Raw genomic sequence first — 13,083 nt, forward strand, 5'->3', positions numbered from 1 at the left:
GCTCTAAATTATCAATCACATCCTCAAAGAAACTTCCAATAGACACACTGCTTTCAATATTTTGAAATATTTTTCGCGTTTTCCGTCCAAAATCATCGGTAATTGTTACGTAATCGACCGGAAGTAAACTGGTGACAATGCGGCTTTAATAGAATGTGAAAAAGTGTGGAACAACGTAAAATCTTCCTGATTACTTCACCCAAGAGTAATAAATAGAAAAGAGCCAATTCTCCGTAAAAGAGATATTATATATAGGATCCAGTTGGCTATTTATGCAATTAAAAGTATTGAGTAAGGAAATAGCTTGTTCCGTGACGCTTTCAATCCACAATATTGTATCAATTGGAAACATCAAAGGTCATCTAATCAAACAGGATAGTTATTTTAATTTTTTCGCATGATATTGGCTGTTGTCGAAATAACACAAAAGTCTCTCTTCACCGGGCACACATTGCATTCCATAACGCACTTTACAATGTTTCGCAATTAAAGCTTTTATCGAAATAAAATTTGACAATTTCTTGTCATAGCAACGTCGAGCAATCGCGTTGGTACATCTTCCCTCAAGGAAACTCCTGTGTTGTCATCGGTTACCATAGCTACATCAAGCTACAGCCTGCTCAAATCATCTCGGCCAGCGGTCATCAGTCCCTCGCATAGCCGCACTGTTACCGCGACCACGAATGCGTCTGTCAGACCTTCAAACCGCATTGAGTACATGGTAATGTAACCGCGACATTATCGCGTCCAACTTATCGATAAAAAAGTGTCCTGCCAAGTATCATATTTTTACATATTAGCGCTTGTACTTCTCAGCACTATTCGCTTAAATTCCCCGTTCCGATTTAAGGTGGATTTAACCCTAAACACACACAAAAAAAAACAATTATATCTGTGTTTCAGTGGATACAATGCAATGCAATGCAATACAGTTTGAGCCAGGATTCGAACCTGGGCCACAGCGATGATAGGCCGACGCGCTAATACACTAGGCCATCCATACACAAACTACCAAAAAGCAAAAGATCCCCCCGACCCCGACCCCTGCTTTTTATGGTCATTTTTACAGCCCACCAAAAAAAAAATTTCGCCTTCTTCCTAGTCAGTGATGCCTTTATTTGTTTTTCTTTAATTCCTAGTTAATGAGGTTTCGCCATATGACGTCACAGTTAAACTTGACAAACTCCGAATCCATAAAGGTAATGACATGAGTTTGGCGCAGATAGCGCGACGTCCAACGTAGCCTTTAACGTTACCGTGATATGATCAATTTCGCTGTAAAAGTTTCTGCTTAGAAAATTCTATAAATTCAAGGGAGTCATCTAGCTGCCTTTTCTTTGGATCACTGAGTTGTGAAGCTCTTTTGTTTTCTTCACGACAGGCTCTCGTTACAAGCTTTGGCGCAATCATATCAAATCTAAGTGACCTTGACCTTGTCATCAGTAACAGTAAGAATGCTTCAGCCAACCTTATGTCCGTTGCCAAGGAGATGGAGTCTTTCAGCATGCGATATGCGAGGATTCACCTGCGCGGCGAAAGGGAGACCTTTAGCATCACAAGCGCAAATATTGGTACGACTTTGAGAATATTTGTCGACATACGCTAACCCTTTTGGTATATTGATGAATCTTTTTTTTAATTATGGACAGAGATTCATATGAAGTTGGTACGCCCGCTGGTCAATTTAAGCATCGTGTTCGCAGACTCAGATGACCAGATGATCGTATTTCCATCATCCACCTTCCATAGCCATGGTAACATCTAGATCTTTCGCTCCCAATCTCAGCTCTTTTTAAGGTTAATCTGTTAAAAAGGCTTCTAACGTTATATAGCTTCGAGACTGTCGAAATTATATATCCCGGGATAGTAGCCCTCAACATTCGGCCCAATAAGCCACCCATGATTTTTCCTGTCTGGTAAAGTAGTTAACCCTTGGCTTGCCTTGTAGGAGGAAACGATTCAATAGTTGTCAATCTTTTCTACAATGTCACACTGGAACTTCGTCGAACACGACAGCAAAACAAGTGAGTTATACTTACACATTACCTTACAGTGGTTTCTACATGTCTGATTTTGTACAATAATTCCTCCCCTCGATCTGGTTTCTATGATTTTTGAGAATCCGTGATCCATGAGGTGTGGGCCGCATCAAAAAGATCTATTTCAACTGCATGAGAAACGAATAGCTTCATGTGAACGTCTTAAAGTCCGGCACCTCTGTTTCATAGCCATAGCAGAGCTCTAATTTTTTGGGGAGGCACGATACAGAAACATAAACATGTGTGCCACGCCCCTTATTTTTTTTTTAATATTAAGTGCCCCCATTGCCCCCCCCCCAACCTGTTTTTTTTTAAAAAAAAAGCTACTATGATGTGATATAAAAAAAATTGAGCCCAAAATTGTCGTTTTTGCCAAACGCAGTCACTAACATAAAAAGGAAACTAATATATTCCTTATTTGGGGAATCTGCATGATTAATTCTTGTAATTTTTTAGGTGAGCGTACCACAGGGGCTTCGTAAACTTTATGACTTGTAACCAAAAAGAAAAACAGTTACTGTGACCATCTTTAGTTAGTTGAGAAGGTCCCTGAAAAGAAACTAAGTTTCCTCGGTACCAGACCCCCAAAACGACAACGTATTCTTCATATGAAGAGAACGAATCCCCGTGGCCCATGTCGTCCGTGAAAGCTTTTTTTAGATAACATCCATATTTGGTGGGCAGCTCGCGAGCTAGTTCACAACAAACTTTTTTCCCTCTGCACTTCTTTACTTCGTTCGCCACCTGTTTATGTTTTATCTTTTTAGCTGCTTCTTGTAGCTCCATGATCACAATGCTCTACTCGTAGGATGGTGTCTTGGTATCTGTGTTATCTAAATGTTATATAAATAATTGAACGGGAAGACGTCGGGGAGACGGCGAGTTTGGAGTTCATTCAAGATGCATCGGGCTGACTCCTAAAAATACTTCTTTTTCTCTGCAATTCGGTGGAGATAGAATACCTAGGCATTTTCAGAGTCTATATTATGTATTTTAATACAAGAAGGCCTTTATTTTTTCTTAGATTTATGATATTTTTAGATGAATGAACTTCAATGCTTCACGCAACCGTTCAGAAATCATGTCACTCAAGAAACCCTTGTCATTGGAATAAGATTTACTACATGATTATGAAGACTTTCAACCTTTTATTTGTAAAATTCCTGTCTTAATAACCACAATATCGGCGTGAATATAATGGTATTAAGTTCTGGGTGTATCTTTTTCATTAAAAAGAAATTGGAAGAGAATTGTGTGTTGTAAACACAGATTTATAATTGTTTTTTTTTTTTATAATTTGCGAATCAGCGCTGTGAAAACTTTTACTGGGAAAGTTGATCCCCGCGCCTAAAATAACGCACTCTATGCATTTCGATGTCTTTAATGTCCGAGTAACGGTTGATTGTATCCAGCGTACTGTATGGAAGAGCATTTTCGTTAAAAAGAAAAGGTTTTTTTCAGTCAAAAAGATTTCCATAACAGCCTTTGCTTGATTTGCCGGTTCACATCGCTCAAGATGTGATCGCGCGTAAGACTCGTGTTGCTAGGATACGTGAGCGCTAGCCAATCAGAGGCGTATCTAAAAATAACTGCTTGTTCTAAAAATAGCTTTCACGGGCGACATCATTGGAATATACCCTATTATGGGGCATTCGTTCTATTACATCATGGTCTCTTGAAAAAAAGACAAGAAAAAAAATCAGGATTATTCACACAAATATGAAAAATCCATTGTAACTGCTGTTGACAGAGAAGTCCCACTGGTGAACACGCACATCATATCAAGCTCCATCTTTCCCAAGAGAGATTACCGTGAGCCTGTGATGCTGACTTTCCGACATCTAAAGGTGGGACACGTTAAACCATATGATGTCACGAAGGAAAATAACGAAATATAGATTAACGTCATCTTTGACAACTAAATATCTTAATGTAATTAAACACCGACCTTCCTGAAGTTAAGAACCGTTATAAGTACGTTTTGTTTATTCAACTAAAAGGCGTCTGTTTGTTTAAGCAAGTTATATCGACAAAGTAACTTTAGCCGTCCCTATGAAATAGCATAGCGAAAAGTAAAAAGTTGACCCTTGACCCAGTGGAAAAGTAGGGGTTGCGCGTCCCTTTTCCAGGGTCATTTGACAATCAGAATTTGGCCACCAATTCTCGGTTCGCGCTTCTTAACGAAGGAAGAAAAGTTAGGTCTGAGTTCACACAGGGTTTCCCCTGTGTAGGATTCAGACCTGGCCGTCGACGAAATTAGGATTTAGAACGGTTTAAGATTTTGAGTGCAAAAATGATTGGAATCTTGTCAATCATTATATTCATGTGTGTAGCTTGCCATGCGCACTAGCAGTGTAACAAGTTAGTGTGTGACAACCGTAGTCAGTAGCAACATGTAAACATTACGTAAGTCACGGTAGCCCAAGGGTAACAAACCGACATACCCATGGGGGGTGGGGTAGTTCATTCCTCGGACGCCCATTGGCTGAAACCTTATCTAAACAGGGCTAAAAGCTCTCCATGGCTGTCAGTGTCGGATTACCTAAGGGACACCGTGGTAGGACCGTATAAAAAGGGGTGCGGTAGAAGCCGCAGGAATTATCTGGTAAACCTTGAGTTTGTAAAAGCGAAGTAAAGCCCGGTACCTGTACCGCCCCCAACTACAGTCTACTCTCGTTGTTACAATGATCATCCCTAGCCATAGCGGGCCTCGAATTATTGAAGGGGCACGATACAGAAACATTAAGAAAGCATTGAGGGGCACAGCCACGCCCCTACTGGTCATTTCCTTCTATTTTTTTGAAAATATAAGGGGGAGGCATGTGTCCCAGTGCCCAACCTATTGCTATCCCCGTGTCATCGTCACCGCCATCGTCATTAATGAGTGAAACATCATTAACATTATCATCATTATCAAAAACATAATCATCATCTTCATGGTCAACAACAAGTTATCGTCTTCATTGACATCATCATTATCATCATCAACAACAATAACAACAACATAATAATCATGTTACCATATTTATTGTTATTAACATTGCGTGTCCTGTACGTTTTATAATAGTTTTGTTATTTTCAGGAAGTTGAAAACGGATCACAGACTTCTTGCCAATTCTGGAATTTTTCGTAAGTTAAAAGGCATGTATTTGCCACTCCTCTTTTAAACACATTCACTGAAGCATGGACTTTGATCTGCGAATTCTGTGCTAGATTATCCGACCATGGTGATTGGTCCGATACTGGATGTTACGTAATAAGGTCATCATCAACGCACACGACATGCGCGTGTCATCACCTGACCAACTTCGCAGTTCTCATGAGGCTGACTCCCACATCGGTAAGAAGAGAGTGCATTACGAACAATATTTGTTTGTAATATTTGGTCATGGTACTGTTTTGGGGTTGCGCGCACACCCCCGTCGACTTTCCCCCAAAAATGGCTTTTTCTTCTTTATTAAACCCGAGGTTCAGTTATAAAAGGAAAAGCTCCTCCCACACCCGAGCTCAAAGAACAATCAGTTATCAATCAGCAGCCAATGCGTCTTTATGTTAGGACAATTGCTCTAAGCGCTAAATTCAAATTTCATATTCTAAACCAAATTAAATATGATTCCTAGACTTGTCCACCTAAAATGTTCCGATTTATAGTAAAATGATGTTATACCAACCTGTGCGGGCTCTAAAAGATGTGGAACCTCGTGTTTAAGAACTGATTGTGATAAATTTCTGATTATTGATCAGTGTTATGATGCTTTCTTGATACCTGTGGCTATTTGTTACTTAGATGATGATGGGTAGTGAACATCGCATCGCTCTTAGTTCCATCTCGTATATCGGTCTGATTCTCTCTTTACTTGGAGAGGCCATAACAGTGGCGGCTTATCTTTCATTTCTGTAAGTATGAAATATCTGAAGAACGAGCGGAAGAGATACAACAATAAAGTCAAAGAAAACCACATAGATGGTGGAACCGACAAACGGTGCAAGGGATGTTTTGATTGGAGGCTTGCACAGCCCAAACAATGATTTTATTTCTAAAAAAATATATAATAAAATATAAAGTTGCTAGGTAAAAAGTTAGAGAAAGAAGCCTTGAGGGTTTATGCCAACCATAATCTTAAGAGACGGACCATTAGTAAAGTATTTTTTCTTGTCTCCAAGACATGCATTATTTTTTTCGCCGTTGTATGCATTCTTTTTCTGTCTGGTTGTTCCAGGCTTTTTATCGTGTATGAATATTTTCTTTGTTACTTGCTTGCTCACATTGTATTTTCGTGGTTTCACAGCAATGTTCGTAAAGACAGGATTCAGATCCGGTTAAACCTGATTGTGAACCTGATGTTGGCGCAAATTGTGCTGATAGCAGGACTGAACGTTACGGGTCACAAGGTGCGTTTCTCACTAGGCTCAGACTCTAGAGAGGAGTCACGGGTCACGTGTACGTTTTCACAGGACAAATATCAGTAGATACCGTCCAGCTAAAGTGATATCTGTCCTGTGAATATTTTTTTGCAGACAGAACTAGTTTTCATACCAGAAAAATAATCGGAAACAACCTTCTAAAGAGGTTGACAACACTGAAATACAGATTAAATACGAAACTTGGTAGCCGAAGAAAACACAACAAAGTCAACTAAATACGCCGTAAACGTAAATAGTAGTTGTTTGTGGATGGGTTTTTGTTTGTCATTGTTTCATATTAAATAAATTACTTGCGTTGTTGTCTGTCTAGTCCATCTGTAAAGCTGATATCTTGTTGTGTTTTTTCCATCTGTAATGCTAATACTTTGTTGTCTTTCTAGTCCATCTGTAAAGCTGATACTGGTTGTGTTTCTTCCATCTGTAATGCTAATGCGTTGTTGTCTTTCTAGTCCATCTGTAAAGCTGATATCTTGTTGCGTTTCTTTCATCTGTAATGCTAATGCGTTGTTGTCTTTCTAGTCCATCTGTAAAGCTGATATCTTGCTGTGTTTCTTCAATCTGTAATGCTAATACCTTGTTGTTTTTCTAGTCCATCTGTAAAGCTGATATCTTGTTGCGTTTCTTTCATCTGTAAAGCTGATATCTTGTTGTGTTTCTTCCATCTGTAATGCTAATACCTTGTTGTCTTTCTAGTCCATCTGTAAAGCTGATATCTTGCTGTGTTTCTTCCATCTGTAATGCTAATACCTTGTTGTTTTTCTAGTCCATCTGTAAAGCTGATATCTTGTTGCGTTTCTTTCATCTGTAAAGCTGATATCTTGTTGTGTTCCTAGACACTATGTCTTGTGGTTGTCGCGCTTGTGCAGTTCACCTACACGGCATCCTTCTGTTGGATGCTGGTGGAGGGTTGCTATCTCTACCGAGTGATCGTCAAAGTCTTCAATTACCATATTGATATGCGCTACTGTTACGCGATTTCTTACGGTGAGTTGCGATTCAAGACGGGACCAGGGGGGGGGGTATCATCTCGAAGGGGGGCACGATCATATTAAACAACTTGCGGGTGAATATGAGCTTGTATAATTTCAAGTCAAACCTCTTTATCCGCCCCTTTGATACGAGTGAATTATCATACTGCTAATCATATAATTGGTACTTATAACCATGTTGTAGGTGATATCTAAGGTGAAACATTGATCAAAACATTTATTAGCATTTATGATATTTCGCTGCACAAAAATGGTTTACCTTCGAGCTTTCCGTCATCCTCTAAGCGCCCTCCAGTTTTAATTTTCTGTGCACCCTGCTTGTCAATTTTCCACCATCTTCTGTGCGCCTATCCTTCATTTCGTAATACGCCTTGCACGTTCTTCTTTTCAGTTGCTACTATCCCTTGTGCTCCCATCAAGCTCAAACTCCCATTACTCAAATTCTTGTTGCCTTCGACATTGTGCGCCCGGGTTGTCCACCATTTTATATGTAAATCCGGTAATTCTGGTTATTTTGTTAATGGTGCAGATTCGAGACACCTTTCAGACTTGAATGTTTCTCAAGAGAGACCCAAAAGTAGAATTTCTGGGTATAATGCAAATGTTACTTAAGTCACGCAAAAAATTATTGAATATTTATAGGAAACTTTTCCTTACCAATATGGCATTCCGAAAAAACTGGGAGTTCTAACACATTTACTGTAAGACAAAAGTACCAAGTCGAGGCTGTCTTCGAGTTCTAACACATCGAACCGAGCTATTCCTTACTAAAATAGCATTTAATTAAGCCCTTGAAATGCTTTTAAGGTTTTCCTACGCTGATGGTCGTTGCTGCTTTGTTGTACGCTTACTTGCTAACAGGCGAAATACAGGGATACGTCAGCACCAATGTGTAAGTTTGACTTTAACTAAGGCCGACCTCTGATCCTGAACACAACTCTGGGCTTGTAAACAGGGGGACGCAGGCGGGGGAGGGTAATCATGTCTTATTGATAACCATCCTTTTTCGTGTGATATGATACGCATTTGATATATTACTGCTAGTCCCCCACTTGTTGGTTATTATGAGGTTTGGGGTTGAAATATTTGCCTTTTTTTAAGTTGCAACAATGTGATTCATTCTAACCAGACTTTTTGTTGCAGTTGTTGGATGAATTACGATAATCATGTTATCTGGATGTTCGCGGGACCAGTAATTTTTATCGCAACGGTACGAGGAACTAGAGAATGAATGAGTTTGCGTGGAGATTTAATTTTAGGTGTTCAAATCGCTTTTGAGTTCTGACTGCAGTAACGCTGCAAAAACTATTGTTACTGCATACATTATCGCCAAGTCACGAAGAATTACCGACAGAAAACTTGTTTAGATCCCCCGCGCACCAACCGCCGGAGTAGAGCGATTTCTGATTGGCTGTCGTCTGGTTTATAATCATATTTGCAGGGTACATGGAGCTATTGACCAATCGCGCGGCTCGTTCCATTTGAACCAGACGACAGCCAATCAGATATCGCTTCACTCCGGCGGTTGGTGCGCGGGGGGTCTAAACAAGCTTTCTGTCGGTAATTCGCAGACGGTAATAATGGAACTATTTCCGGCTGCACGCAGGCTACCCAAACGACCAGCTAATTAAACTGCATTTTATGGATGGTTTAATTACGAATTTCACTATGCCCGATTTTTTTATTCTAAGCTCAAACGAATTCTCACTGGATGCGCTCGCACTGTATTCATGAGTCTCTAGTCAGCGTTGTTCATCGGTCATGGTAAAATTTGAAACTTGACCATCAATCATAGCGTTCAAGCGAGCAACTAATCAGACGGTCCTTATCGGTTGATGCATGCTGCCGATATATATCCACCAACAGGTCAACATGTTGGTATTGGGATGTGTTGTCAAGGAGATGATCCTTCTGCCAACAGTCGATCCCGAAAACTCAAGGACTTCCGAGAATATCAGGTAAGCGGTCTTTACAGAATTTCCGGGCAGCCGGGCTTTAGCAAGTTCATATGCATAATTTATTCTTTAGCCCTTATTTTTATCACGTGGTTATTGGTTGTTCTTTTTCAGTTCTAGTGCGCGTGCTTTAAACCATACTGTACAAAAGATGACAGATTTGCTTGATAATTTTCTTAGCATTCGCGAAAATGTGACAGTTCGCCGGCAAAGAGCCCTCATTTCAAAACAAAAAAGATGGTATAATCGCGCGGTCTGAAACTAGTACTCAGCACTAGCACGCCCATGTTGATGTCACGTGATAATTAAAGTCTTAGTTTCAAGTCGAGTGCGCGCGCTATTGTTGTTCTGATGCCCTTGCTCGACACCACGTGATAATTAAAGTCTTGTTTCAGGTCAAGTGCGCGCCCTTTTAATGCCCTAATGCCCTTGTTGTTGTCACGTGGTAATTAATGTCTTGCTTTCAGGTCGAGTGCACGCGCTATTGTTGTCCTAACGCCCTTGCTCGGCATTACGTGGCTATTTGGGCTTCTTAGTCTCAGCGGAATTGGGGTGGTCGGGGATTACATTTTCACCATACTCAATTCAAGTCAGGTATGTCCAACATCCCAACAATAACTTTATGACCATGATGGTTGTTGTAGCGTTAGCTCAGCTTTCTTTCAATCATATTTCAGGGCTTCATGATTTTCATATTCCACTGCGTCCGCAACTCAGAGGTGAGTTAAAATAAAATGATTGATGACTGAAAAAAGACAGGATAGTCAGACAGTATAGATTTTGAATACGTTTTTAACTAAAATATTGAGATAGATGAATTTGAAACATGAGATAGATAAAGACTGAAATATTTTCTCCAGTTAAAGGCGGCCTTCAATCTAAGGGTCTACCAGCTCGAATCAAGTAACCTTCACGTCAATTTGAGATCCCCCACCCCCTCCCCTGCCATTCTCACGCACATGCGCTGTGGAAATCAGGGGTCGTCTACTGATGTCGACCAGGGAGTAACGAAAGTCATTACGCGTGACAGTAGTTGCGTGACGAACACAAACTTGCGTGACGGTCATCACGTGACCAAGTCTTTGGGGGAAATAACGGCTGACATCAATCAAGTAATGCCAGAAGTGTCTTAAACAGGGATATATCTAGCGTGACAATAACTGCGTGACAAAGCAGTTAACGTTAACTTAAACCATAAGAAAAACATAAAAGATACAAAATGATTACCATCGTCAGAAGAAAAATGGTACATGAGTCTAGGTGCCAACTAGCCTGCGTGCTGGCGATTATGTTGAGTTTCAGAGCAGTCAGTTCTCGTTGGTAGTTTTTTAGCTTTTTGAATGCGCGAGAGAGAGCTAGGGCTTGTATGAGGGGCGCCTGGAATAACCGCCTGCAATCGTAGATATATTTTGCAAAAAGAAATGTGATAACAAAGTGAAATCTCGTAAATTTATTTGGCTTTTTGTTAGCGAATTGAGCATTTCTTTTTAAAAAATACGAAATTGCTTCAAACTCAATCTAGGGCTCTCTAGAACAAGCGCCAATCGCTTGAAACCAAGAGAATGTTCAAACGCAGTCGCGCTCTCTTAAAAATGCACAAACTGCTTCAAAATCAGACAAGCGCTCTATAAAACAAGCACAAATAATTAGCGCATTTTTCTTTATCTTACATGTTGTCAATTTTAAGATAAAGGGCCCGTCATAGATACTCAGACAATGCGCATGCACAACCCACATGGAAGTTTTTCTTGCAGAAACGTGCGTATAAATATATTTCGGCTTTACTGCTTATTAGAGGTCACTGGTCAACAAAGGGCGTTTTATACTTCCTAAAACCGGAAGTTACCACTCCGGAAGTATAGGGTTAGGAAAACTCGAAAAACCGACCGATTCACGCAGTTGCAAGTATTAAGTTCGAGTAAGTGTGCTCTACTTTATGGCTAAAGATGATACCACGGCCCAACGTCCCTATGGTTCTTTCACGTTCAAGTTGTTCATCGCTGTAAATTTTCAGGTGAATATTTTTAATTTTGGCCCATCAAAACATGATATCAAGTACCAGGCCTGTAGTCCGGGGTGTCTGGAAGTTCCGTTCTAATTAAAGTAAGTACCACTTCGAGGAAGGACGGGCTACCACGGCCGCTGGTTAGCTTTATGGGTAAACGAAACCCCCCCTCCCCCCCTACTCAAAATCCTGGCTACGGGCCTGAGTACAGGAGCAAAACAGGAACGAAAGAGCGGTAACCTGGTAACAAGCTCCTGTAACTAGTCACCACGTGAACTAAATGTAAATCACATCTATAGAAAAAGCGCAGGAACTGTCTTTATTATGTGTTCTTGAAACGCATGTGACTAGACAGTAGAAATAGAAAAAAATGTGGGAATCTGTTGCGTAATATGAATATAGCCTTCTCTAGGAAGATGCGGACGAGGTGTCCAGTAATATGACAGATACTTCTGGTTCTGGAGTCTACAAGACTTGTCGATTAACGTAACAAGGAAAACAAGGGGGATATTAAAAGGAAATGTGGCTTTTATCGACAAAAAAAAAAATAGAACTTGGCGGAGGCTAGAGTATTAGGTTCTAAACTTGTAAATTAATAAAATAAAGAGTATTTTCAAAACTGATCAAACTGACATAATACGGGTCAAACTGACATAATACGGGTCAAACTGACATACATATTTGCTTCGCTTGAGTGTGTCGTTATATCGGGATATATTTTACAGGATCAAAATGGTGATCGTTTTACCGAGAATATCGTTATTAGTATTTTTTGGATTGTTTTCGTTGACAATCAGTTAAATTTGCGGTTTTTTTCCAGTTTATTTTGCTGTTGTTGGCGATATCTATTGAAAAACTCATTAAGGTCACTTTAACGAAGACAGTTCAAATCTGAGATTTCGATGCGGCTAGGTTTGAGAGGGCTGTATCTTTAAGACGGTACGTCTTAACGAGTTAAATATACTTTTTATGTACGTTCCTCTTCATTTACTTTCTGCAGCTGAAAAAAAAGATCACGCATCTGGGATTGCAGACGGATGTGACCGCTTGTTTCTAGGATTGTTTCTAGGATTGTTTCTAGGATTGTTTCTAGGATTGTTTCTAGGATTGTTTCTAGGATTGTTTCTAGGATTGTTTCTAGGATTGTTTCTAGGATTGTTTCTAGGATTGTTTCTAGGATTGTTTCTAGGATTGTTTCTAGGATTGTTTCTAGGATTGTTTCTAGGATTGTTTCTAGGATTGTTTCTAGGATTGTTTCTAGGATTGTTTCTAGGATTGTTTCTAGGATTGTTTCTAGGATTGTTTCTAGGATTGTTTCTAGGATTGTTTCTAGCATTGTCTGAATAGTGTGCTAGCGATGGAGCCACATATAAAGAAACCGTTGTCGGGGATCTGGTACCGAGGAAAGTTTCTTTTCAGAGGCTTTCTCCATTAACTAAAGATGGTCACAGTCACTGTTTTTATCTTCTGAATACAATTCACAAAGTTTGCGAAGCATCTGCGGCACGGCAGCCCTTAAATGACAAGAATCGTGCAGGTTTTCCAAATAAAGAATATATTAGTTTTCTTATTTGGAAGAGACCGCGTCTGGGAAAAACGACAATTTTGGGCTAAATTTTCTTGATATGCGCCCTTGAAACAAATGTTGTGCTAAAATTGTGTAATTTTCC

The 13,083-nt window shown here is 40.0% G+C and overlaps 1 protein-coding gene across 1 annotated transcript; it reads left to right on the forward strand.

The window, feature by feature from the left end:
- The first annotated feature begins 5,733 nt into the window (after window positions 1-5,733).
- On the forward strand, window positions 5,734-10,612 carry LOC5514687 (adhesion G-protein coupled receptor D1). Its single transcript, XM_032384307.2, has 9 exons — window positions 5,734-5,936; window positions 6,329-6,431; window positions 7,298-7,448; window positions 8,261-8,345; window positions 8,597-8,663; window positions 9,320-9,411; window positions 9,876-10,002; window positions 10,086-10,127; window positions 10,269-10,612. Exons 1-9 carry the CDS (start codon window positions 5,827-5,829, stop codon window positions 10,539-10,541), a joined length of 1,050 nt encoding a protein of 349 aa, XP_032240198.2. The 5' UTR covers window positions 5,734-5,826; the 3' UTR covers window positions 10,542-10,612.
- Window positions 10,613-13,083: the final 2,471 nt, after the last annotated feature.

Source organism: Nematostella vectensis, chromosome 11 (assembly GCF_932526225.1).
Source record: "Nematostella vectensis chromosome 11, jaNemVect1.1, whole genome shotgun sequence".
In the NCBI taxonomy this organism is placed as follows: Eukaryota; Metazoa; Cnidaria; class Anthozoa; order Actiniaria; family Edwardsiidae; genus Nematostella; species Nematostella vectensis.

Coding starts and splice junctions, on each gene's coding strand:
- LOC5514687 (XM_032384307.2), top strand. CDS start 5,827: ATGATGATGGGTAGTGAACATCGCATCGCTCTTAGTTCCATCTCGTAT. Junction 6,432..7,297: donor TGAACGTTACGGGTCACAAG/GTGCGTTTCTCA, acceptor TTGTGTTCCTAG/ACACTATGTCTTGTGGTTGT. Junction 8,346..8,596: donor GGATACGTCAGCACCAATGT/GTAAGTTTGACT, acceptor TTTTTGTTGCAG/TTGTTGGATGAATTACGATA.